At 38.2% G+C, this 24,455-nt stretch overlaps 1 protein-coding gene across 1 annotated transcript in view; it reads right to left on the bottom strand.

Moving 5' to 3' along the window:
* LOC138696693 (chordin-like protein 2) overlaps positions 1-24,455 on the bottom strand; it is a 97,791-nt gene that overhangs the window by 27,456 nt on the left and 45,880 nt on the right. The window contains exon 2 of the mRNA XM_069821988.1: positions 3,643-3,773. Within this exon, the coding sequence (XP_069678089.1) occupies positions 3,643-3,773 (131 nt within the window). The remainder of the gene's footprint in view (positions 1-3,642; positions 3,774-24,455) is intronic.

The following is a 24,455-nucleotide window of genomic DNA, read 5'->3' as shown; positions in this document are numbered from 1 at the left end:
GTAATTAGAATAATAGTAGGTGCCAAATCTAGGAAATCGTGTAGGGTTATTTAAAAAAAACTACAAATAATGCCCGTGGCTTGTCAGTATATCTTTTCATTAATAATCTTCCTCGTATGTAATCGTGAAAACTTTGTAACTAATTCAACAGTTCATAGCATAAATACACGTCAAAAAATGACTCTCATACTCCATCGGCAAGTCTATCGTGCTATCAAAAAGGAGTGCGTTATATGGCAGTAAAAATTTTTAATAGCCTCCCTATCGATATAAAAAATGAAACTCAAAACATAAAATTATTTAAGGCCAAATTAAAGAAGTACCTAATTTCTCACGCCTTCTATTCTGTAGGTGAATTCATAACATTCAATAACACTTCATGAAATTGATACTAAAACTTTGTGTTGTACTAGTAGACTATATTGTAAATCTCTTCTGTATATATTTCATCTAGACTGTGACTATAAATTAAGATTTTATAATAGTATTAAGTTTTTTGACTTGTTCCATATTCTAGCTGTAAGCATGTATGAATACCATGAATGTTAATAAATACAATACAAAACAATACATACCTTATGAGTAGGGGGCGGATGTTGATGACCTAAAAATCTACTTAAAATGATCATTAAAATGCCCTTAAACTAATGGAAAAATGACATACAATTAAAAGAAAATTACATTTTAATATTATTCACCGTACTCGCACCACAACTTCTTAAAAATTAGTTATCTTGTTTCAATGACTGCCCTGCAAATCTCGGAGAGAGGAGGCAACTTCCTGGAATTTGGCTAAGATAAAAGAAAAGAACATGCAACAAAATGAAAGTTTTAAGGAAAAACTATAGATTTTAATGAGGGTTTACAATGTATTTCAATCAGGGGTGGTCCATGTCAATGCCTTCATTCTCCGTCTCCTCCTCCTTTCGCGCTTCACTATTGTTACCAGGTTTTCCAGATGAGGCAGTGTGAATGACGAAACAAATTGTGGGCGCAGCGTGCATTCTTGCAATCTTTGTGTTAAAAATACTATCTACCACAGTATACATCCCTTCCGAACCATTTGAGGACACAACGTCCTGTCCAGGACATGGTGAAAGTTTTCTCCTTTCCAAACATAAATTCTAAAGACACCCTCGTACCGACAAAAGAACAGTAGCGATCGAAGTCCTCACTTAAATTAAGCTACTATCAAGCATTTTATACTACTTCCGTTATGTGAAGTGAAGCCTTCAGTAGAACGAGGGATGGACTTTAGAGTCTGTTCCAAACTGTAAAACTCAAACTTCACTATTATTCACTTATTCAGTAGGTAATTACTACTGACCTATTTGGTTAGAAAAGATTTAACAGACCTATCGGTAAAGAAGACAGTAAAATGCATTCCAAATGATCTAAAAGTTCTTCAAAGTATTAAAAATGACCAAAAAGTGCCGAAAAATATAAAAATGACTTATTAGTTTAAAAACGTCAAAAATGCAATATAATAAATTACTTTTTTTGCGTTGATATTAACATAGAAAGGATTTCTATAGGTCTATTAATAGGCATCGTCCTAATGTGAAAAATAAGAAGATGACTTTTCATCAATATCCGCCCCCTACTTATGAGCTTCTATAATGATAAGAGCAAAAATCGGAATCGTATGGACAGTACTTATCTAGTAAAAGAGTGTTAACATTTGAGAAAAAAGTATTTTCTAAGAAAAGTATTCATTTGGGACTAATAAGGTAGCAGAATTTTTTTTGTTGTACTCTATGCAAGGAATACGGGTAAGCTGTTAAAATCTGCACAGTTATGTGACTTCCACCCTATATTATCAGATATTATGATCATATAGCGATCTCGTACTGGTGGTAAAATGTTTTGAAGTACACTTTACCTTTTCATTAGACTTTGCATTGAATTGAATTGCTTTTCAGGAGGGGGTACTACGACCCAGAACTATGACCTAGAAGATTTATTGCGCTAACCCTCGAACTGGGCGCATTCCCACCCCACCGGTTGACTACACTAAGGTTTGCTGCGTACCCAGGTTTCGAGCAGCAACCCCACTCGTCCCTACGCCGGCTCCCGCCTTCCGTTGCCTGCCGGCGTTCGAGGAATGCTTATGAAATATATTTGTCGCCGAACGGTCGCTCTCTTGTGCGAATACAGCACGTTGTTCCACAGCGGTGGACTAGGCGTAGCATTAATAATGTCATTAAGAGTCGGGAGTTTTGTGTAACGACTCTGTAGCTCTGATCTGTGTAACGTTTTGTCCGTTACAAATTTTATTTTATTCGGACTCTGCGGGACTTGAACCTGGGTTTCCAATGTGATAAACTGGTACTCTAGACGTTCGGCCAGCTGTGTAACAGCAGAAAGTCGATAAGGCTGCACAAAAGAGAACAAATCTACAAGTAGGCCTCTGCCATAGCGAGCTGTCGAATAGTCTGTTCCAAGTCTGTCTCAGCGGTATTCACAGGGCAGGAAGAGGCTAGTATTGTAGAATCACTCTCCCGTAACTTTCCCCTCCGGTTTTCCGGACTAAACACAAACAGTAGGGAGTTGAGGCGTTGTGCAGTATACCACACAAAGTTATCTACAGAGAGCACAATACTGTACAACTAAGACAGAAACTCTTAAAAAACCAAATATACAGAGATACCAAGTTTGTTTTTGAAAGGTAGGCTTAGCATCAAAGGCCTCTTTAGATGTTTCGATTCTGATATATCGTGATAGGAAAATGCGAGAAGCTTCGGTCTGTAATACTAACATGAAAACGTGGCAAGAACACCCTGCTTTCTATATTAAGGCTATCTGAATTGTTGGCTGTGTAGACTTAAGTATTTTTACTACAAAGTAACATAGGCTATAAACAGTCTTTACAGTTACTAAAACTCGTGCACAATATGCCACATTATTGTTCCTGTGCCGAAAAATATTACCATGCCAATTAAAACGTCATGACATCTATCACGATGGCATAATTTGTGCTATAAAATTAATATTAAAAGATTTGCCCTGCAATAATATTTGATACATCTCTGCTGTCATAGCAACTCATTCTTCATAGGCATGATATCAAACTACACATCATTACAAATTTAATATGTTATTTCTTTATTAATTGTTTTATAATACTGTCGTACAAAAATAGCGTATGAAGCACATTTATAATGTTAGGCCCATACAAACGAGTGTCGCTCATTGACTTGTGCAATGAATATAACATTAAAAACTAGTTTCATAATAGGCCTATACCGTACAGTTATCAAACTAAAAATAATAATCTGTGGCGCTACATTCCTTGAAGGACCAGATCGACCAGTCGGCTGGTGGCCTCAAATTCACATGCCGAAGCAGAGGTGTACGATCATGCAACCAGAATGGAGGTATTGTGTGGTTAGCACGATGATCCCCCCAACCGTTATAGCTGGCTTTCGCAACCGTATTTCGCTACCTATCGTAGCTCCCCAAGTGCATCACGATGCTGGGTGGGCACCGGACCCACACACTGGCCGAAATTTCATGAGAAAATTTCTTCCCCCATGATGATACGAATCAGCGTGCATTCCGTAACGCGAGTCCTAAGCAGGATGCCTTAGAAGTGTGTTATCAAGAGGGACGGTAGAAATTGATCGGACGATCAGTACCTACCTGGTAGCACTGACAGGTCACACAGAATACGGTGCCCTGGGTTTCGAGGCGCGGGTGCCATGTCTGGCCCACGTCGTACTCGGCACCTCCGAATCGACACTTCACCGAGGGTTCCTCGCCCCGTGTGAGACCTGTAAGACACATACAGTTTTATCAGTGCAATTTCGGATCACCAGGACAGCCTCAAAGCGGCATGAGATGCGTGCGAAATATTAGTCAAGCAGAGGAGAGGAAGGAAGCTGGGACACATTTGACGAGAGAAGAGTGTTGTGAATATGTATTATATGGTTGTGAATTTTATGAATACAGAGAAATAATGTAAATATATCTAACATGACCGAGTGGGAAATGCATTGTATTTTCATGCTAGGGACTAGGATTCAAGTTCTGTAAATGATGAGACGGGATTTGTGAAAAATGTTGTGTAGGATTAAGAAAAAAAATCTGCGGCGCAACAGCCCATTAAGAGCCAGGACTGACCAGCCGACTGCTGGCCTCACGACCACATGCTTCCGTAGAGGTGGACGATCATCCAACCAGAAAGGAGCTATCGTATGGTTAGCACGATTATCTACCAGCTGTTATAACTGGTTGTCGTAACCGGACTTCGCTGTCTATCATAGCTCCCCAAATGCATCACGATGCTGGGTGGGCACCGGTCCCATACACTGGTCGAAATTTCATGAGAAAATTTGATAATATTTCAGTATACGTATATCTCATTGACAACAATTATCTTAAAATATTGAAAAGAGCAGATTTGTTTGTGTTCGTCGAATGTGCATCATGATGCTTACGGAAAGACACTTTTCAGTGCCAATTTATTTTGTGTGCACAAGGTTGGAATTTTGGGGTAATAGGGAAAGGAAGGTATCCGTGTTCTGAAGTTTATCCGAAAATTTCTTCCTTATGAGGACTAGAACCAGCGCGCATTCTGTAACACGAGTGCTAGGCATGGTGCCTTGGACCACGACGCTACGGCGCGGAACGTAGGATTAAGAATAGGCTTATTCCCATTTTACCGTCATTTTCTTGGCAATCCCAATGACAGTCTCTATTTCCATTATCTGTTGCTTTGCTTGATTTTAATTAACTGAAAAATAGTAGAAAATGGGAACTGTGTTTGTCAGCGAGGCCGTTCTGGGCAAAATTTTTATTTTATTTTAGTAGGTTATTTTACGACGCTTTATCAATATCTTAGGTTATTTAGCGTCTGAATGAGCTGAAGGTGATACTGCCGGTGAAATGAGTCCGGGGTCCAGCGTCGAAAGTTATCCAGGATTTGCTCATATTGGGTTGAGAGAAAACCCCGGAAAAAACCTCAACCAGGTAACTTGCCCCGACCGGGATTCGAACCCGGGCCACCTGGTTTCGCAGCTAGATGCGCTAACCGTTACTCCACAGGTGTGGACATTTTGTGGGCGAAATAGGCGAAAGAAATGTTTTCAATTTGTTTCTTTCATTGAATGAATGATTTACGGAATACGGAGTATGCTTACAGATTAAGGCGGATAGGCTATATGGTTTACAGAGTATGCTTACTGACTATTGTTTGTGCAGATATAGACGGCTGCAGTGACACGTCTCGCCATTCTACAGCCACAGAGTCCACGGAGATCTCGTGCTCCGCTGCTCCCTTACACACTCTCTTGACTCGGCAGCGGCCTTGAACTTATTTGATTCGTCTTAAGATGCCCTTTTCTCCTGTTGTGCTCTTCTCCACTTTTGCTTTCTTTCAATATTTGAATTTCGTAATTTTAAGAACTACTTTTTTGAAAGTTGAGGGTCCAAAATATCCAGTATTATTATTTTTCTTGTTTATGTAGTCGCCCTCAATCTATCGACAACTCAAACATTCGGGTCGGATCAGATGTCACGAAGTTATGAGCATTATACGGCCGCCGCACAGTGGTCTAGAATGCAAATTTAGCGGGACATATTAATAACTTTTCAGCTACCTAACAGATTTTTTATGAAATTTTACACAGTAGTTACAGGTAGCATATATGTTTTGTATGCAAGCTCTCGTTACGTTGGTATAAGGGGAACTACCCCTTATAGGGGGGCGCATTTAGACAAAATTAGAAACTTTTCTTCTATCTGACAGATTTTTATGAAATTTTACAAAATAGTTACAAGTAGCATATATGTTTTGTATACAAGCTCTGATTACGTTGGTATAAGGGGAACTACCCCTTATAGGGGGCGCAATTAGACAAAATTAGTAACTTTTCTCCTATTTAACAGATTTTATGAAATTTTACACAGCAGTTACAGGTAGCATGTATGTTTTGTATACAAGCTCTCGTTATGTTGGTATAAGGGGAACCACCCCTTATAGGGGGGCGCAATTAGACAAAATTAGTAACTTTTCTCCTATTTAACAGATTTTTATGAAATTTTGCAAAGCAGTAACAAGTAGCATATATGTTTTGTATACAAGCTCTGATTACGTTCGTATAAGGGTAACTACCCCTTATAGGGGGCGCAATTAGATAAAATTAGTAACTTTTCTCCTATTTAACAGATTTTTATGAAATTTTACAAAGTAGTTACAGGTAGCATGTATGTTTTGTATACAAGCTCTCGTTATGTTGGTATAAGGGGAACTACCCCTTATAGGGGGGCGCAATTAAACAAATTAGTAACTTTTCTCCTATTTGATAGATTTGAATGAAATTTTACAAAACAGTTACAAGGAACATATATGTTTTGTATACAAGCTCTGATTACGTTGGTATAAGGAGAACTACCCCTTATAGGGGGCACAATTAGACAAAATTAGTAACTTTTCTCCTATTTAACAGATCTTTATGAAATTTTACAAAGTAGTTACAGGTAGCATGTATGTTTTGTATACAAGCTCTCATTACGTTGGTCTAAGTGTAACTACCCCTTATAGGGGGGGCGCAATTAGACAAAATTAGTAACTTTTGTCCTATCTAACAGATTTTTATGAAATTGTATACAGTAGTTACACTTAGTACATTTGTTTTGTGTACAAACTCTGTTTACGTTGATATAAGCAGAAGTGCCCCTTACAGGGGGATGCATTTAGACAAAATCTTATGGAGGGGAAAATGTAACATTTTAGGTACTATTGCACCTTTTGGACACTCGGGAAGCTTATTTGGTGCATAATTAACAAGCTGTCATCTTGAATTCCCTGAATTATACTGCGGAAGCAGATTCGGTTCACAGATATTGAAATAACTGCAACCGAGAAAAATTGCACTACTGCACCTCGAAAGAATAGTGCTCATAAATTATTACTTCCGCAAATCTGCGCACCTTAAGACTAGATTTAAAATAGAGGTAAATAGAGGAGGAAGTGAAAAAAAAATCATTTTTGGACGAACCAAAGGGTTTTTTTTTTCTCTACCTTAGCAAAGTCTGCACTCATTGGTTATATTTAAATTTTGTCCCGTGTCAATTCATGCTAATTTTACATACTATAATAACATTAAATGTAACAAAAATAAACAGTGTTACATACCTAAAGAACTACTTGACATGTTGGTATCAAATATGAATGGAATCGACCACTTACAACAGAGTTACAGCACAAGGAAAACGGCAAACTCGCGGCGCTTGCTGAGTAAAAATGCTGGGTGGCGAAATGTGGCATGTTACCGGCTTCTTATCTCGCTATGCAGCCACCTCCGCTGATTAAGATAATCAATTGAGTGTTACTCAGTTATATAGGAAAAATAATTTAAGGGTTTAATTTCATTTTTTTACATGTCATTTTTCTGCATTTGTCCTCCTAAATATGGATTTTAGACCACTGTGCGCCGGACCGCAGTTTTAGAGGCATGTTTTCCCCAACCCGTCTCGACGGTCTGGAGCAGGGATAGGCATAACGTTCCCGCTTACACTGTAAACAGTGCCCACACGGGAACATTACGTCATCTCTGGCCTAGAGAGTCCAACCGATTTCGTACGGATGTCTACACGGTGGTATACTTTTCGTTTCGCTATGTTTGTGTGTTCAAATGTTATAACTTACAACTAGGGCTGAAAAAAAAGTTTTGATATCAGGGTAGTAAATAATTTCTATATACATTGTTTACAAAAAGCGTCGAGTTGTCGGGTGTCTCTACTCTACTGTCTGTAAGGAGCAGAGAGTGTGACCACTCGATTCTCAAAAGTTTTGTAGTAGGTTATTTTACGACGCTGTATCAACATCTCAGGTTATTTAGCGTCTGAATGAGATGAAGGTGATAATGCCAGTGAAATGGGTCCGGGGTCCAGCACCGAAAGTTGCTCAGCATTTGCTCAAATTGGGTTGAGGGAAAACCCCGGAAAAAACCTCAACCAGGTAACTTGCCCCGACCGGGATTCGAACCCGGGCCACTTGGTTTCGGGGGCAGACGCGCTAACCATTACACCACAGGTGTGGACTTTCTCCTTTATACTGTAGTGCTCGGGAAAAGTGGCACAGGAGATGAAAAAACTGTCTTCACACTGGTTTATGTCGATTTGATTTTCTTCTGTATGAATTATTGTAATGGGAGAAATACTTATGTCTCTTTTCCCAAGCGAGCAGATGTTGCGTAAGTTGTCAATAAATTAATAAAAAATGTTTGTGGAAACTGACTTATGTCACTTTTCCCAAACACTGCAGAATAGTAGCCCTGCTTGAGTGACGTGAGGTTGTATCAGAATGCCGAAACAAAAATCCAACAAAGAATGGATAATAAAGAGGACTGAATTCAGAACGCGGGAAAATTGTATTTGACTGAACTGATAATGGTATTTTTTTGTAAATTTAATAGTTGTTCCGAGTTAATTAATTTGAAACATAAGTAATCCTGTAAATATAAATTCTGTTATGAGTTCATTCATACGGAGCGGACTGTACAAGCAGAAGCTACTTTAACTAGTCGCGCGTACACACAAGCATTTTGTAAACACAGAGCTCTACGTACGATGCAGCGTAGTCTATAATGAATACTTTTTTTCAGCCCTAGTTATAATTTATAACACTTTTTTGGACGTCGTTACCGAACAGTTGGCGACCTACCGTGCAGGATACAAAGACGCAGTTCTACGTCAAAATAAGTATTGATAATGTCTTATGATTTTTTTTCCTGTGGTGAGCTAAAAACTCACTAACCCAAACTCGCCGCATAGGAAAAATGTGTCTGACTAATAACTTCGAATCCTGACACCAGCGCTAGGTCTATATGTGTACACAGGTTTCGTGAGTTCGTGGATTACTGTGACAACTGAACGATACCATTTACAGTGCTCAATCATTTCTTGTGTAACTGTAGTGTACGGTCTTAGAAAAAAGTTTTGTCGCACAGATAGGCCTACTTTATAAGTCCCAGAAAAGAGGCAGTGCGCATGATCAGACATACAACGAAACAAAACTAATTTTATTAAATCAACTAGTCGGCCTGGGTGCTTAAATGTGACAGGCTCATGTCAGTAGATTTACTGGCATATAGAAGAACTCCTGCGGGACAAAATTCCGTCACACCGGCGAAGCTGATATAACCTCGGCAGTTGCGAGCGTCGTTAAATAAGCCATGATTTTTTTTACTTCAACTAGTCGTTATCTTGTGAACCAGATCGCTTGTCCTCTAATCATGCGGACTGCCTCCTTTCTGGGACTTATAAAGTATCTGTGAGACAAAACTTTTTTTTCTAAGACTACGTTCGTGAGGTAGAAAAATTGAAACTTACATTATGCCGAGAACAATCGAAAAGATACAATTAATTACTTTGGATTAAAATGCCCGTTATTCAGTGAACAAAATTCCAACGAAATGAAAGAGAATGAAGGGAGAAGGCCTAAGAAATCAACGGAGAAATAATGTAGTTCGGTAGTTAAGAGTAGCATTGGTGTTACCCAGACATGAGAAGTAATAGGGAATCCCTCACTCTGTTTCATAAATTCGCGAAATTATGCTTCTTGAAGAAGGAGAAAACAATACTGAATCATTCAGGAAAGTTGTAATTGTGGGTCAGTCAGTTTGTAGTGACTCCAGTGGGCAGGAAGCCCGTCTCACTAACATCTTTTTTGTTCACCTGAAGATCAAAGTAGAGAGAACCTTCGAAACTGTGTCAGTTCCTGCAGTTATCACCAGCAATGGATAGAGTCCAAGCTATGCCGCTCCTAAAATTATAACAGACTGTGACCGAAAAGAGACCTATGTGAATAGGTGCCTACTGACATCTGTTAAAGCCATTTTATTATGGTTATGTCACCAGTAAGGCTGCAGTTTTGTCAGGTTGCCAAAGTAGCAATGTACAGTAGAATGTTAACCAGACACTATTATTGATAACACATTATAGGTTTGAAAGCCGGCCAGATCGGTTCCGGAAAGTGGGACAAAGCCTTACCCTATGAATTCATGCCAGGGATGAAGCTTGTATATTGCCGCTCTTGTTTTAATTTCGAAACTTCTGTGCTGCCGACGGAAGGATAGGTAGTCAAAGCGCACACCTTTTTATGATTTAATGAGAATGAAATCCGATAACTACAATACCAGTATGTAAAGGTACATTCGAATGTAAAAATTTAAGTAAATAAATAGAATAAATAAATAAAATAAATAGATAAATAAATACATACATAGATAATTAGTTAAATAAAATATAAATAAATAGAAATATAGATAAATATAAATATAGATAAATAGATAAAAGCATGAATAAATAAATAAGTAAATAAATAAATAAATAAATAAATAAATAAATAAATAAAAATAAAAACTTTTCTGCGCATGGGAAGGTCCTTCACTGCAAACCCAGCATTCACCAATCTTCCCCTTTTCCCACCTTTCTCTGCGTCTTTGCATACGTTCCATTTATGTTAATGTTGTCTATCATCTGAGATCCTCTTCTGTCCCGAATTTTTCTCCCGCTCACTATTCCTGAACAGTTTCGGCATTATTATTATATCGTCGTTGTTCCTGCAGTAACTCCTATGTGACATATTGATCGATTTTCAGATTTTTGCTGTATTAAATAACTTATAGTGATATAGCAAATAATAAAATCTCCTATATCCCATCAGGCGCATTTCCTCCATATTCTCTCCGGTAATTTCTTTGCACTTCTGCATACCAGAAAACAGTTTGTGCACGTTGCTGTGGAGTCGCCATTTTATTTTATGCCATTGTTGCCCAACATGTGACAGATGAATTAATTTCAAACAAATGAAATAACAAGTCTTCGAGTTTTTCTTTCTTTTAATACAAGTCTCATTTCACAATTCCGCATTATTTTGTTAGCAATGATTAATTAAAATGTGGGAGGTTTGAAAGGGACGCGGTGTATAATCATTTCTTTGTGCCTAGGAAATAAAAACTGCTCTTGAATTATTCTAATTAGGCTTCGTAATTCAGCTACCTATAAGCTGGAATGAAGTTGCTTGATTCGAAGTATATGTGACGTCACAGCGCAGGTACAGGTACGTTCGTATACAAAATAGTTTTGCACGCTCTGCCTTTTCGCTCTAATAAGTCGAAGCCGGGATGCAGTCATAGTGAGTAGTCTTATCGATCACTGCTCTTACTAGTCGTATTATTTAAATAACTACATATTTGTGGCTGATTGAAGGTTCATTGCAGAGGTAAAATGCCTTAGGTAAGACGCTGAAGCGTGTAATATTGCAGGGGATAGTTGAAGATATTTGAACTAATATTTTCACTTCAAATATAGACAACATTACATATACATTGTTTAAAATGAACTTAAAAGTGACAAAAACAGTGCACTGAAGGACATTGCAATACCAAAAGGCACAGAATGTGTGTTGAACTTAATCCAAAAGAACCAGTACCATAAAAATCTGAAAATGATGAAGATATTAACTCCACGTTTAGTATGTATTTGTGTAGCCTACCATAATGTTCAGTGCCAACATCCCAATAAATTACATAGTCTATATTTTAGGGAATTTTTAGAAAAGTACATAGAAAATTAGTGGGTTTTCAGTAATGAGCGACATATGCAATATTCTAATGAAACACGAAAAAATATCAGACAATAGGAATATCTTGTACTACATCATGCACCAATAACTTCATGTGCTATTGAAAGAATTTCTTGCAATATAAAATTATTTTAAGTGACATCCGCATATGTTCAAGTTCCGTAACTTACGAATGCACGTTATTATTCACTACAAAGATCACGACGAAAATGAACATCACGTCTCAAGCATGTGTTTACTAGTTTGCGAAGACCTGTTTGCTTATATCCTTATCCCTTCGCATTACCCGTGTTCGGCGTCCTCTATACCCAATGTGTCTTGATCTTCAGTCTTTCGGTAGCTGGAATACGAAGCCTAATTATCATGTTTAGACTATTTAACTCTTAGAGAGACTGTTATTACTTTGATTTGGCTTCAGGAGCGATCTGACAGTTATCAACTTTGCCTCACATCAGGATCGAACCCGCACTCTTTACTTTCGTAGTTAAAGTTCCGATTTTGTATAGCGTCCATTCTGACTATCTCGATTCCATTCATGATAAATGAACGTAACTACTTTTTGATCTTGTTTTTATGCGAGAAACTTCGACTATTGAATGTAAAGAAATGTCGGAAAGTTGGAGTTGTCTATAGATCAGAATGATTCAGCTATTTGGAATTTAGAGAGGCGGTGATGCAGGGTGGCGGGAAATACACGATGACCTGATAAGCTGCATTCCAGTAAAGAAAATAGGTTGATGCCCGTGAACCCTCGCATTCATGTAGATGTAGGCGTAGTGGTTATTGCCTCTCCATCATAAAGTGGTTCACTAAACGCCCTCGGCCTCGAATAAAGAAAGAAATGCTGATGTTTGACGTAACCGAGTCAAGTGGGAGTCACATAAAGCAACGGGGAAATAATGTTTTGAACTTCGAGCCCATAGAAAGATCTGCAATAGATCGCCCAGTGTGATTTTCTGTTTTCCGTTCAGGCTATATACAAGATGGGCATTTCTGCTGCTTTCTTTAGTTAAATGCCTCTTTGGCGTTAAGTGACTATTTATTGAGTTATGTTAAACACAGTTTATTTCGAGTACGGTGCAAGTCTGTATTATAAAGAAGTGTAAATTGTATTTAATTATTATTCAGCCGTGATATCAACTGGGACTAGCGTTGGAACTTGGGAAATAATTCCGCGGGAAGAAATTTATATGGGGATATTCATTAATGATTTTTAAGAATATTTCCAGACTGGGGTTTCTTCTTCTTCTTCTTCTTCTTCTTCTTCTGCCTTTCCAAGGATTCGGGTTTATCCCGTTCCGCACCAAAGCCATTTATTCTTGAAACTGGTGGGATTTCTTTTTTACTATTTTTAATTTTCTTTACTTTGGCAAATGTTCCAAGTCACAACCCAAGGAAAACATAGAATGTAGCGAGTATTGACAATAATCACACGATTATTGCCACATTCCACCAGGGGATTGTTGAACTGTTGACCCTGTTGGCTTGTGAAGTAATGAATGAGTCAGTTATCTGGAAAAGGCGGATTTACAGACTACACATTTGAAAACACAATGCAACCATTTATCAGATTCAGATTTATTTGAAACTAGCCGTACCCGTGCGCTCCGCTGCACCAGTTAGAAATAAATATAAAGTAATTACATAATTAAAATAGGGCATTTGACCCAGGGAACATCCGTGTTTGATAGAAGGATAAATCGTTTAATATGTTACTTAATTTAAATTGTATTTAAATAATTAAAATGCTATCATTTTGGTCCAGAGACCACTCATTTGGTGCAATGACAATTCCTTTAACATGTGTCTTATTTGTTATTACATGCAACCATAGTTTAATGAATGTACAAAATAGCCTATTAAGTTTTCTGTGCATAAGAAGCTATTTTAATCTTACCTGTCCTCAATTCACTCAGACGTTACTGTAATAACATTATAGCATTATATCCATCTAGAGAAACTACACTTTCCAATGGTAAAATAATAATTATACAAATCGGTTAATTTAGCATCCGATATTACTTCATACAAACACAGAAACATTCTCTTTAGGCTATGTTTAATATCTTTCTATTGTTGTTCATTTGTTCTTATTTCATTGCACCGCCTTAGATGGCGTTATTTTAATTTTAAAACTCATTTATCTCATTAAATATCAGTCCTATTAAAATTTTTCAAAGAATAAAACTTATCGGAAATCATTTTTAAAGAAATCTTTGCTATGTAACATTTTTTACAAAAATCAATAATAAGCGAGATATTTCGATTTATTTAATTCAGGCCCCCTTATAACTCCCCTTTCAAATAAAGTATTTTGAATGCCATACAGCCTAAAATCTAAGTTACAACGAACTTAATTTACATTCCAATTTTCATATAAATCGGATCAGCCATTATCGCGTGAAAAGGTAACAAACATCTAGACAGACAGACAGACAGACAGACAGACAGACAGACATACAAACAAACATTTCAAAAAAGCGATTTTCGGTTTCAGGGTGGTTAATTATATATGTTAGGACCAATTATTTTTGGAAAATCGAAAATTACCAGAAAAATTTCGGCTACAGATTTATTATTAGTATAGATAATACTTCCAAAAGCAAAATGTTCATCTCTTTAGTTACTTTATGCCAATATAGCAGCTGTGTTTGCATTTGAACAGTCTTTTTTTTTTTTTTTTTTTTTCAAAACTTGATACTTGCCGTTTTCAAAATGACAAATGTTTGAGGCACAATGAAAATTAAGATAAAATGAAATAATATTATTTTCCAACGTAAATACTCAGATTATGTAAATTATAAATAGTTTGGTAAAATCTGACAAATGTGACATTTTTGTACACCACCACTGAAAGATAAATACCTCTTCTTTTTATCTGATGCTTCCACGTTTAGCGGGTTGCATTCAATGACGTCTCAACGCTCGTCGTCATGATAACCATTTCGCAGACCTCTGAATGAGAGATCTTTTAGTCTTACTTACTTCCAAATGGCTTTTAAGGAACCCGGAGGTTCATTGCCACCCTCATTTAAGCCCGCCATCGGTCCCTATCCTGTGCAAGATTAATCCAGTCTCTGTCATCATATCCCACCTCCCTCAAATCCATTTTAATATTATCTTCCCATCTACGTCTCGGCCTTCCAAAAGGTCTTTTTCTCTCCGGCCTCCCAACTAACACTCTATATGCATTTCTGAATTCGCCCTTACGTGCTACAGGCCCTGCCCATCTCAAACGTCTGGATTTAATGTTACTAATTATGTCAGGTGGAGAATACAATGCGTGCAGTTCTACGTTGTGTAACTTTATCCATTCTCCTGTAACTTCATCCCTCTTAGCCCCAAATATTTCCCTAAGAACCTTATTCTCAAACACCCATAATCTCTGTTTCTCTAATCTTTGTTCCTTTTAGTTTTACTTGTATATTTTAAGTATTTTAACTCCAGTCTGAAATAGCAATAAAATTGTTGACCAATTGAAGTAAAAAATATATTTTTGTAAAGTTGTTCAATAGATAATTATTATTACAGAAAGATAAGACGGCTGTGTCCAGATTTAATGGTTTCTGTGTTTCATATACGAAAAAAGTCTGTAGTTATCATAACTTTCAATGTGATTTCAATAATACCACTTAATTTTACGTTTTGGTTACTGAGAATTTTTCGGGGAATGTCTACTCCCGGGAATATTCCTGATGGCAAGGTTCCCTGGAATTTACCCATCATTAATAAGAACCAGTAGGTAAAGGGGATCGTTTTGTACATATATTTTAACTTCTCCATGAAACGAAGTATAAAGAGCAAGGCCTGTGATACTGCAAAATACCTGTTTCCAGATTTTCGCCTTCTGTCATCTCGTTAATGCCAAATTGACCGTTGGATCTGAGATCCCCGGTTCCAAACCCGATCGAGGACACACATTTTTAAGAACGATAGAATACTTAGCGTGGCTTCCTCAACGGATAGGAAGTAAAGCTGTGAATTTCTGTCGTAGATTTACGGAACATAAAATAATCCCGGTTCTGATACAGGGCTTCAGGAGAAAGTCGTCGGTCATTTCTCGCGCAATTGAATTTCCAAGATGATTAACGTCTGCAGTTGAAAGTTGATTATAGTTCTTCCCTTTTACTCGGACAGCGGTAGCTGAGTGATCAAATCTTCAACCTGTCATGCAGGAGGTTCGGGTTCGAGTCCCAGTCAGACCTGGGGTTTTTAATGGAAAAATCCATAGTGACACTTGTGGCAGACAAGGTCGCAGTTGGGGGTTTTCTCGGGGTTCTTCCGTTTCCCCATATTAGGCATCTACATTATTCCATCAACATTTCCCCAGTTCATCATCATTCCATAGCATTCCCCGAACGCTTGGCTACGCACGAAGAGGGCTGGTCTAGAAACGAGTGGATTTGCCTGCTTGAAACCTGAGTTCGCAGTGAACCTTAGTGTAGTCAGCCGGTGTGGGTTTGGGGATGCGCAATAGAACGTAACAGGTCGCAGTGGTAGGTCATAGTGTCCTCATTCCATTCCAGGGCACGGTGATATACCCGAAGCTCAATTCTAGTCCTTGAAGTCCTTAACAAACCGGAAACACCACTTATGTAATTATTAGGGAAAGGAAGTTCATGCATTTGCATATTTGTTCTCTATCGTTGTGTGAATATGCTGAAAGATTATCTACATGAATCATGAATTTCTGAATACAATGATATTACTTTTATTCTGCATAAAAGTGCATATTTTGCCTTTATTTATAAAAGCATCATATTTTAACATTTATGCAGGGAAACTGCATATTACGTATGTTTATTTCTCTTTCCCTCATTTTTAAAAGTGTGTAACCTGTAAACACGACTAATTTATGTTTATGAATTTTGAACGTAACGATGACGCTCTCATAGGCAGCCTTTCAAGTTAGCAATTGGTATTCCTTTACTGCAGTCTTTAGCAGATTTCGATAGAACAATATCCAGTTTAACATCAGTTCCAGAAAATGTAGGAGATAAAGTGAACTAGAAAACGGCAAATATTCTTTCCAAAAACCCTGACTATTATCAAGTTAAAGAAATTCAAGATATTCTCGAAGGAAAAACACCCCAAAAACCAACAAAATTTTCTATAGAACAGCTCACAGCTTTCATGCAAGCCCCTCTTACTTTTTGCACTACAAAGCTATGCTGAGAGACAACAGGCGAAGAATGACAACAGAAAACATACGTCACTGCTGAGTTGTGAACTGTAACAGCATAAATAGAACATTCAGCAATGAGGCAAGCACTTCAAAATCCATAGACTAAACTTAAGTTATCTATATCTGATTATTCTGTTAAAATAATCTCAGACTGATAACGTATATTTTGTAGCATATTTATCTATTTTTACGGCATAAATGCATACATATTCTTCACGTTTTTAGGGTATGAACTTCCTTTCCCTGGTAATTATGTAGATGGATTTCGAATACTAAAATTAAGGAATTACTAATATTACTGATAAATAGAGACCAGAATCTTAGTCACTACTCTTTGAAGTTAAGTGAGTACGGAGTTCGTGTAACGAGCGAAATGACTGGACGAAGAGTAGTGGCGCGTGGTGCTGTACGATTCAAAAGAGACTACTTCCGCATCAAGGTCAACAACCACAGTACTCACATAAAAGAATGATTTCAAGAGTAGGGCTGTGTTATGTATTACAAAAGAATAAACACAGTCTTTGCTGTAAACTTTTAACTTAAAATGTTACTATTTCACAGACACTACTCTTAATGAAATGTTTAAGCTTGTATTAGGGCCTACAACAATCTTTGATGTAAATTTTAACTTAAAATGTTGCTGTTTCATAGGTACCGCTCTTAATACAATATTTAAGCCCATATTAAGGGGGCTGGCCTAGGGACGAGTGGATTTGCCTGCTTGAAACCTGAGTATGCAGCGAACTTTAGTGTAGTCAGCCGGTGTGAGTTTGGGAATACGCCTCTCTCGAGAGGTAGCGCAATAGATCTTGAAAGGTCGCAGTGCTGGGTCGTACTGCCCCCTCCCGAAATTCCAATTGCAGCCAGCTTGTGAGTTTTGTGGTTAGAAACAGATAAAACAAGGCTTCCAATATCGTCCTCCGAATGAATGGTCACAGCTATGTTGTTGAAAGCAATGTTCGTTGATTAATAATTACATGTGTGTAGTAGGCCTACACTTTTCCACTCTTATTAAGCACTGGTTGGGCAGTGTATGGTGTATCGATTACGGAGATGATCTCCCGCGTCTTGTTGACCGCCGCTTGATTGATGTGTGTGAAGTTAGATTGGAGTCTGCCGCCCCTACAGACAAACATGTGATGAGAGCGCAACCACGCCAATGAATGGAGGTTGCAATTATTGAAGAATTATAACTTTCATCTGGTCTATCGTAGCGATTTTATTTACACGGCTGCAGTTTCCCACCTCTCTGACGGCAGAAAGCGTACAATATCGACTGTCATATTTGACCGATGGCCTTTACCGTTTATACACGTGAAGTATAAAACGCTGTTGAATAAAAACATTTTGATGACTATTTATATTGGATTATTAGAGTATCGAATTGTTCAATAATTTTGAAGTAATTAGCCTAAATCAGCGGTGACCAAAGCAGATGTACTGATTACATCGTGTAATCACAGACATACAAACGGGTACGAGGAGTTTCCTTTACATTGCTGTGTGTTTCATTCACGTACTGAAGGCAAGCAGTGGCGGTATCATGTCTCTACAAATTCTGTCTCTTCAAGCAGTAAGAGGTGGTTTCGTAAAGAATGAGAAAGAGAACTTTTTTGTTGTTCTGTCGGACAAAATGTAATATGTTTACTTTGCTCAACGATTCAATTGGGAGTATATAGAAACATGAATTGCCACGCTGAATAATGTATTATTATTATTATTATTATTATTATTATTATTATTATTATTACACTAAGTATGTGTTTATATATAACTCTTCTGTACGTGCATGAATATTGATATTTTTAGATCTTCTCCCTAGAAGGCTAAAATTATTAAATTTTATCTCAATTTTAATCTTCTTAATCTTTAGATGAAGGCAACTATTTATTAGTTATCCATTTAATAATATTATTGTAGAAAAACTGATTCATTTATGATTATGTGTCAAGGAACTGTTAAACGCCAGCAATTTACATGTCTTAAATCATAGCCAGGAAGAGAAAGATGAGATAAATAAATGAAAGGAAGTCAGCTACCTAATGGAGTTTGAAATATCTCGTGCTCTAAAGCCTTTTAATAGAACAGAATTTTTCAAAAGAGTAATGATTAAAATAGCTTAAATAACTTGTCCATAAGAAGTTGTTAATTTTGAAAAACTACAGATTTCTTGACCAAGTATCGAGAGAAGAATTTAGAAAATTCCAGATTATATTGAAGAGGAAGGTTAAAAAAAGAAGCAAGAAAAATCGTATTTATTCACTGGCTCTTCGTGATAGCAGTGACATTACTGATACAGCAAAGCTTGAGATTTTTATCCGCGGGATTGATCAACATGTTAGTACAGGCACCACCACTGGTTGCAGTTTTCATGCCAACTACCTTTCCTCCATCTCCTTACTTCATAGGCTGTCTGTCGCATGTAATCACTGCAGCTCGAGTTTTGGTCACCGCTGGCCTAAATGAATTCATTCAGTTTATGAATCAGAATAATAAATTGTTAGCAACTTTTTTCCCACGATTAGCGTTGGCCGTCTTGGCGCGCTAGCACGAGTCACAGACACTGCAAATAAGTTACATTGTCGATTAAGAATAACTCACCTATTCACTGCTCCACGAGTAGCAGTAAACTAAGACTCTTGGCTAATGACGTCAATGTTATCGATATGCTCACCTCTATTAGTCCCACTCTCAGCTAAAGCTTCCAATTTCTTCTGCTTCTGAAAGCAGTCATAGCCCTCATCACATACGGGATATAACAGATTGATCAGCCTCATGCATTTTAAAGACAACTTTTTATCAGTTTCACTATGATGCAATCTAGCGACTGCAAAATAAGTCACGTTATAACACTTATGTAATTGCATTAATAGCTTGCAACTGTATTTCCACCTAGCGGTCGTTACCAAAAAATTCATTTTCGACAGTGGAGGCCCTGTATGGTTGTTCTCTTGTGATATTAGCATTTCATAAGATGGGAATGGCCAATCTGATATATATATATATACAGAGTGTTTAAAAATGTATTTCCCACATGTAGACAATCAAAATAGTTCATTACAACATGTGTCCGGAAATGCTTTATTTCCGAGTTATGGCCTTCACAACATTGAAATTCACCGGAACGTTTTTCTTTCCGCAGGTCGTTGCCGTCAAAGGAGACATTAAGAGGGCACTCTGACAGTTCATTCCGAGGCGAATGTTACATTCAGTATTGTGTAGGCGTTAGACTGTGCGACATGTATTCAAATCAAGAGCTGGCAGAGATGCACTTCATGTACGGTAAGGCGGACGGCAATGCTGCGCTGGCTCGTCGTTTGTACCAGGAGAGGTACCCACAGCGACAATGTCCAGATCGGAAGATATTTGTACGTCTCCATTACCGTCTGTGCGAGTATGGAAAATTTAACTCTCCTGGTTTGGGAAGGGAATGACCAAGATCTACAACTCCAGAAGTACAGGAGGAGATTCTGGAGGCTGTGAACATGACTCATTCTAGCAACACACGAAGGGTAGCGTTGCAAGTCAATGTTCCTCATACGACTGTCTGGAGACTGTTGAAAGAGTATCAATTGTATCCTTATCATTTGCAACGTGTACAGGCCCTGTCACCAGCAGATTACCCTGCACGAGTTAGGTTCTGTCAGTGGTTCTTGCAGCAATAAATCCGAACTTTCCTGCCTTAGTATTATTTACAGATGAAGCACAGTTCACACGAGATGGCATAACAAATTTCCACAATCAGCATGTATGGGCGTATGAAAACCCACGTGCAACTGATCCATCTCATCACCAGGTGCGGTTCTCCCTCAACATGTGGGCCGGTATCATTGGTGATCGATTAGTTGGACCCCATGTACTTGTAAACAGACTTACGGGGCAGGCGTACACAAACTTCCTAGAAAACACCATACCTCATTTTTTAGAAGACACTCCACTGATCAATCGTCAACACATACACTTGTTGCATGATGGCGCTCCTGCACACTTCAGTCGTACGGCTCGCCGGTACTTGGATCGAAGGTTTCCTGATCGATGGATAGGTAGAGGTGGCCCAATTGCTTGGCCTCCACGCTCACATGATCTGGACCCTCTCGATTTCTACTTGTGGGGCCATTTAAAATCATTGGTTTACTCGTCTCCGGTGCCTGATTTGGAATCCCTTCGGAATCGAATTGTGGCATGTTCTGAGGACATACGCAATACTCCTGGAGTTTGGGATCGTGTTCGCAGGTCAATGAGACATCGATGTGAGGTCTGTATTCAAGCAGGAGGTGGACATTTTGAACATCTGTAATGACAACGACCTGCGGAAAGGAAAACGTCCCGGCGAATTTCAATGTTGTGAAGGCCATAACTCGGAAATGAAGCATTTCCGGACACATGTTGTAATGAACTATTTTGATTGTCTACATGTGGGAAATACATATCTGAAATTATGCCCCGTATTTTTTAAACATTCTGTATATATAGATATATAAAATCCATGATACCTAGGTTTTTATTGACAAACACATCTGTAGGTGGAAAAATTGAATTTGCTTGCACTATATCGTTTTAACATTATTCCCACATCGATTTAAGTCTTTAAGACTGCTTACATAAATTTTAATGTTACCAAAATCAATATACGCGTGTTTTGGCATAAACGGAAACAGAAGATTTATTGATCATAGTCTACATTTGAAATAATATATTCAAAACTTCAAAATTGTGGTAGGCTCCTTATCTAAGCCCAGATGTCCTCCTGTGGTATTTACTCCCTTTCTTTCTGTAGTGTCTCCCGTAGTTCGGCTGGGGTGGTGAAAACTCGGGTTCGGATATGACGTATAAGATGTCTCACACACAGTGTTGCCAATTTAGCGATTTTAAACTGTTTTTCGGCGACAATTTTTTGTATCTTTTCTATTGCTCAAATAGGGTTTTAGCGACTTTGCAACACCCTCTAGCGACAACTATTGATAATAAGGAATCTAGCTACTTTTCAACTACTGTTTGGCGATTTTCCGGACCTTCAGTTGGCAACACTGCTCACATGTTTAATAGGGCTCAGGTCGGGATTCTTTGCTGGCCACTTCAAAGTTAGTTAGCTAGCGAGATAGTTATTTTATCGAATGAGTCCGAGGATTCGCTATGGGATTACCTAGTATTCGCCTTATAATTTGGGAAAACCTCGCACAAATATTCATTAGATAATCCGCCCTAGCAGGCTTCAAACTCACACTCTAGCGTTATTTTTTCTCTGTTTTCATTTACACATTAACAATAATTATTATAGGCGTCGTTAAATTGAGAATCGTTTTTCCAAAACTCAGCAACTTCAAAATTTTGAAAAATGAGTTATAGGCTATATAGTTTCGTATATTTTAAATGTAGACGAATCAATTGTACTGCACAGAATTTGTAAAATCTCAACATTTCATACATTAATAAGGCATTAAATGTTGAGGGTTTTTGCAAAAATCAACATATTTTGGGTTTTGAAAATCCGCGCTCTGACACTTGTTCTAAATGTGGAGAGCTTCATGTTAAAATAACACATTTTTCTTACCTAAATGAAAAAATGACCTGAGAACTGAATACAGATTATACAAAAAGAGGGCTGAAAACTTTTTGAAATTCTCAAGATCAAGGAAGATAACACTGTTACCGTATGCTTCGAATGTCAACAGAATCAGCCTCTACCGAAATTACCAGTAGGAGATATATTTTACTCCCGCCAACTGCACTGTATGGGAGTTAATGAGGTAGGTGATATCCACCATTAACATGGCTTGAAACAGAAATGGGACGAGGTGCTAATGAAGTTGATTCTGTAGTTCTGAGCTATATTAAGAGACTAGAAGAGAAATTGGATAAATCTACTGTGAAATATACATTGAGACTTTTTTTACATTCTTGCGGATCGCAAAACAAAAATTCAGTAATGATGAGTATGCTATTGAGATTTTGTGAGACTTCCGAGGTATTCACTAAAATAAAGTATCACTTTCCTGTTACATAGAAGGCACAGCTTCCTGCCACCCAATAGGGTATTTGGGGTCATTGAGAAGAAGTTGAGAAAATCAAGCGAATACGAAGAAAAGGAATGATATGAAAAAACTAATGAAATATTTAGATACAAAAACTGAAGAAGCAAAAACATTCTATTATTATGATGTACCGAAGTACATGATATTTCCGTGCAGGAATTCTGCATTACCATATGGTGAAGGATGGATAGAACATAGAAAAATTCTCTCTGGCACCGGGAATCGAACCCGGGTTTTCAGCTTTATCCACTAAGCCACACCGGATTCCAGTTCCGATGACGGATCGAATCCCCTCAGTTTAAGTTCCACCTCTCAGTTTTCCTTTCGGTGGCCTACCCTCATGTACTGTGTCACAGTTTCTGAAATGGAAAGCTGGCTAGCGGAATATGAAATGAAAAATTAATGTTTTGCGAGGTGCATTGACGCTAGTCAGAATGAAACTTCTTGGCAATTTAATGCAAAGATAGTTGTGTGAAGTCGGCCTGGTTGGCGCAGTTGGTATAGCGCTGGCCTTCTATGCCCGAGGTTGCGGGTTCGATTCCGGGACAGGTCGATGGCATTTAAGTGTGCTTAAATGCGACAGGCTCATTTCAGTAGATTTACTGGCATGTAAAAGAACTCCCGCGGGACAAAATTCCGGCACACCGGCGACGCTGACATAACCTGGGCAGTTGCGAGCGTCGTTAAATAAAACAACATTTAGTTGTGTGAATGAGAGTCAGTGATAGATATCTTGGGTTCATTGGACAAATGTCCTTTTTACTATACGGATTTCAGAGTACAATTATAGTCGTTGGTATAATGACCCGTTACGTATATGTAGACGTATTGTGAGTGATTCCTTCGCGAACATAAAATCAAGCTATTATGAGAGTGAATGACTTGACTGTTATGTGGTAACCCACGCTGAGACAGCTTTATGTTGCTGAGGTCAGTGTTAGCTCTGCATAAAAACACAGATGGGTCCGCGTAATGCATCAGTAACAGTAAAGATGCGCACCTCGCAGCCATAGGAACCACATCTCTCGTGCAGTCCGGATTTGTGCGCCTCGCACCCCGCACGTCGCATGCGTCGGTTCAGCTAAACCAAGCAAGGCTTTAGGAGGAACGAATTTGAACATTTATTGTACCGACTAATTTCATCAAAACACATCCACTTATTAAAATGGTACTAGAATGAGCGTAAAATGTATTCATGCACTTGAAAAGTTAAACAAAATAGACATATTAAACATTTTAATGATAATACTACTACTGCTGCTGCTGCTTCTACTACTATTACTACTACTACTACTACTACTACTACTGCTACTACTACTTACTTACTGGCTTTTAAGGAACCCGGAGGTTCATTGCCGCCCTCACATAAGCCCGCCATTGATCCCTATCCTGAGCAAGATTAATCCAGTCTCTACCATCATATCCCACCTCCCTCAAATCCATTTTAATATTATCTTCCCATCTACGTCTCGGCCTCCCCAAAGGTCTTTTTCCCTCCGGTCTCTCAACTAACACTCTATGTGCATTTCTGGATTCGCCCATATGTGCTACATGCCCTGCCCATCTCAAACGTCTGGATTTAATGTTCTTAATTATGTCAGATGAAGAATACAATGCGTGCAGTTCTGTGTTGTGTAACTTTCTC

Source organism: Periplaneta americana, chromosome 3 (genome assembly GCF_040183065.1).
Source record: "Periplaneta americana isolate PAMFEO1 chromosome 3, P.americana_PAMFEO1_priV1, whole genome shotgun sequence".
Taxonomy (NCBI): Eukaryota; Metazoa; Arthropoda; class Insecta; order Blattodea; family Blattidae; genus Periplaneta; species Periplaneta americana.
Note: the sequence above shows the minus strand (reverse complement) of the source record. Positions and strands in the feature narration are given on the sequence as shown.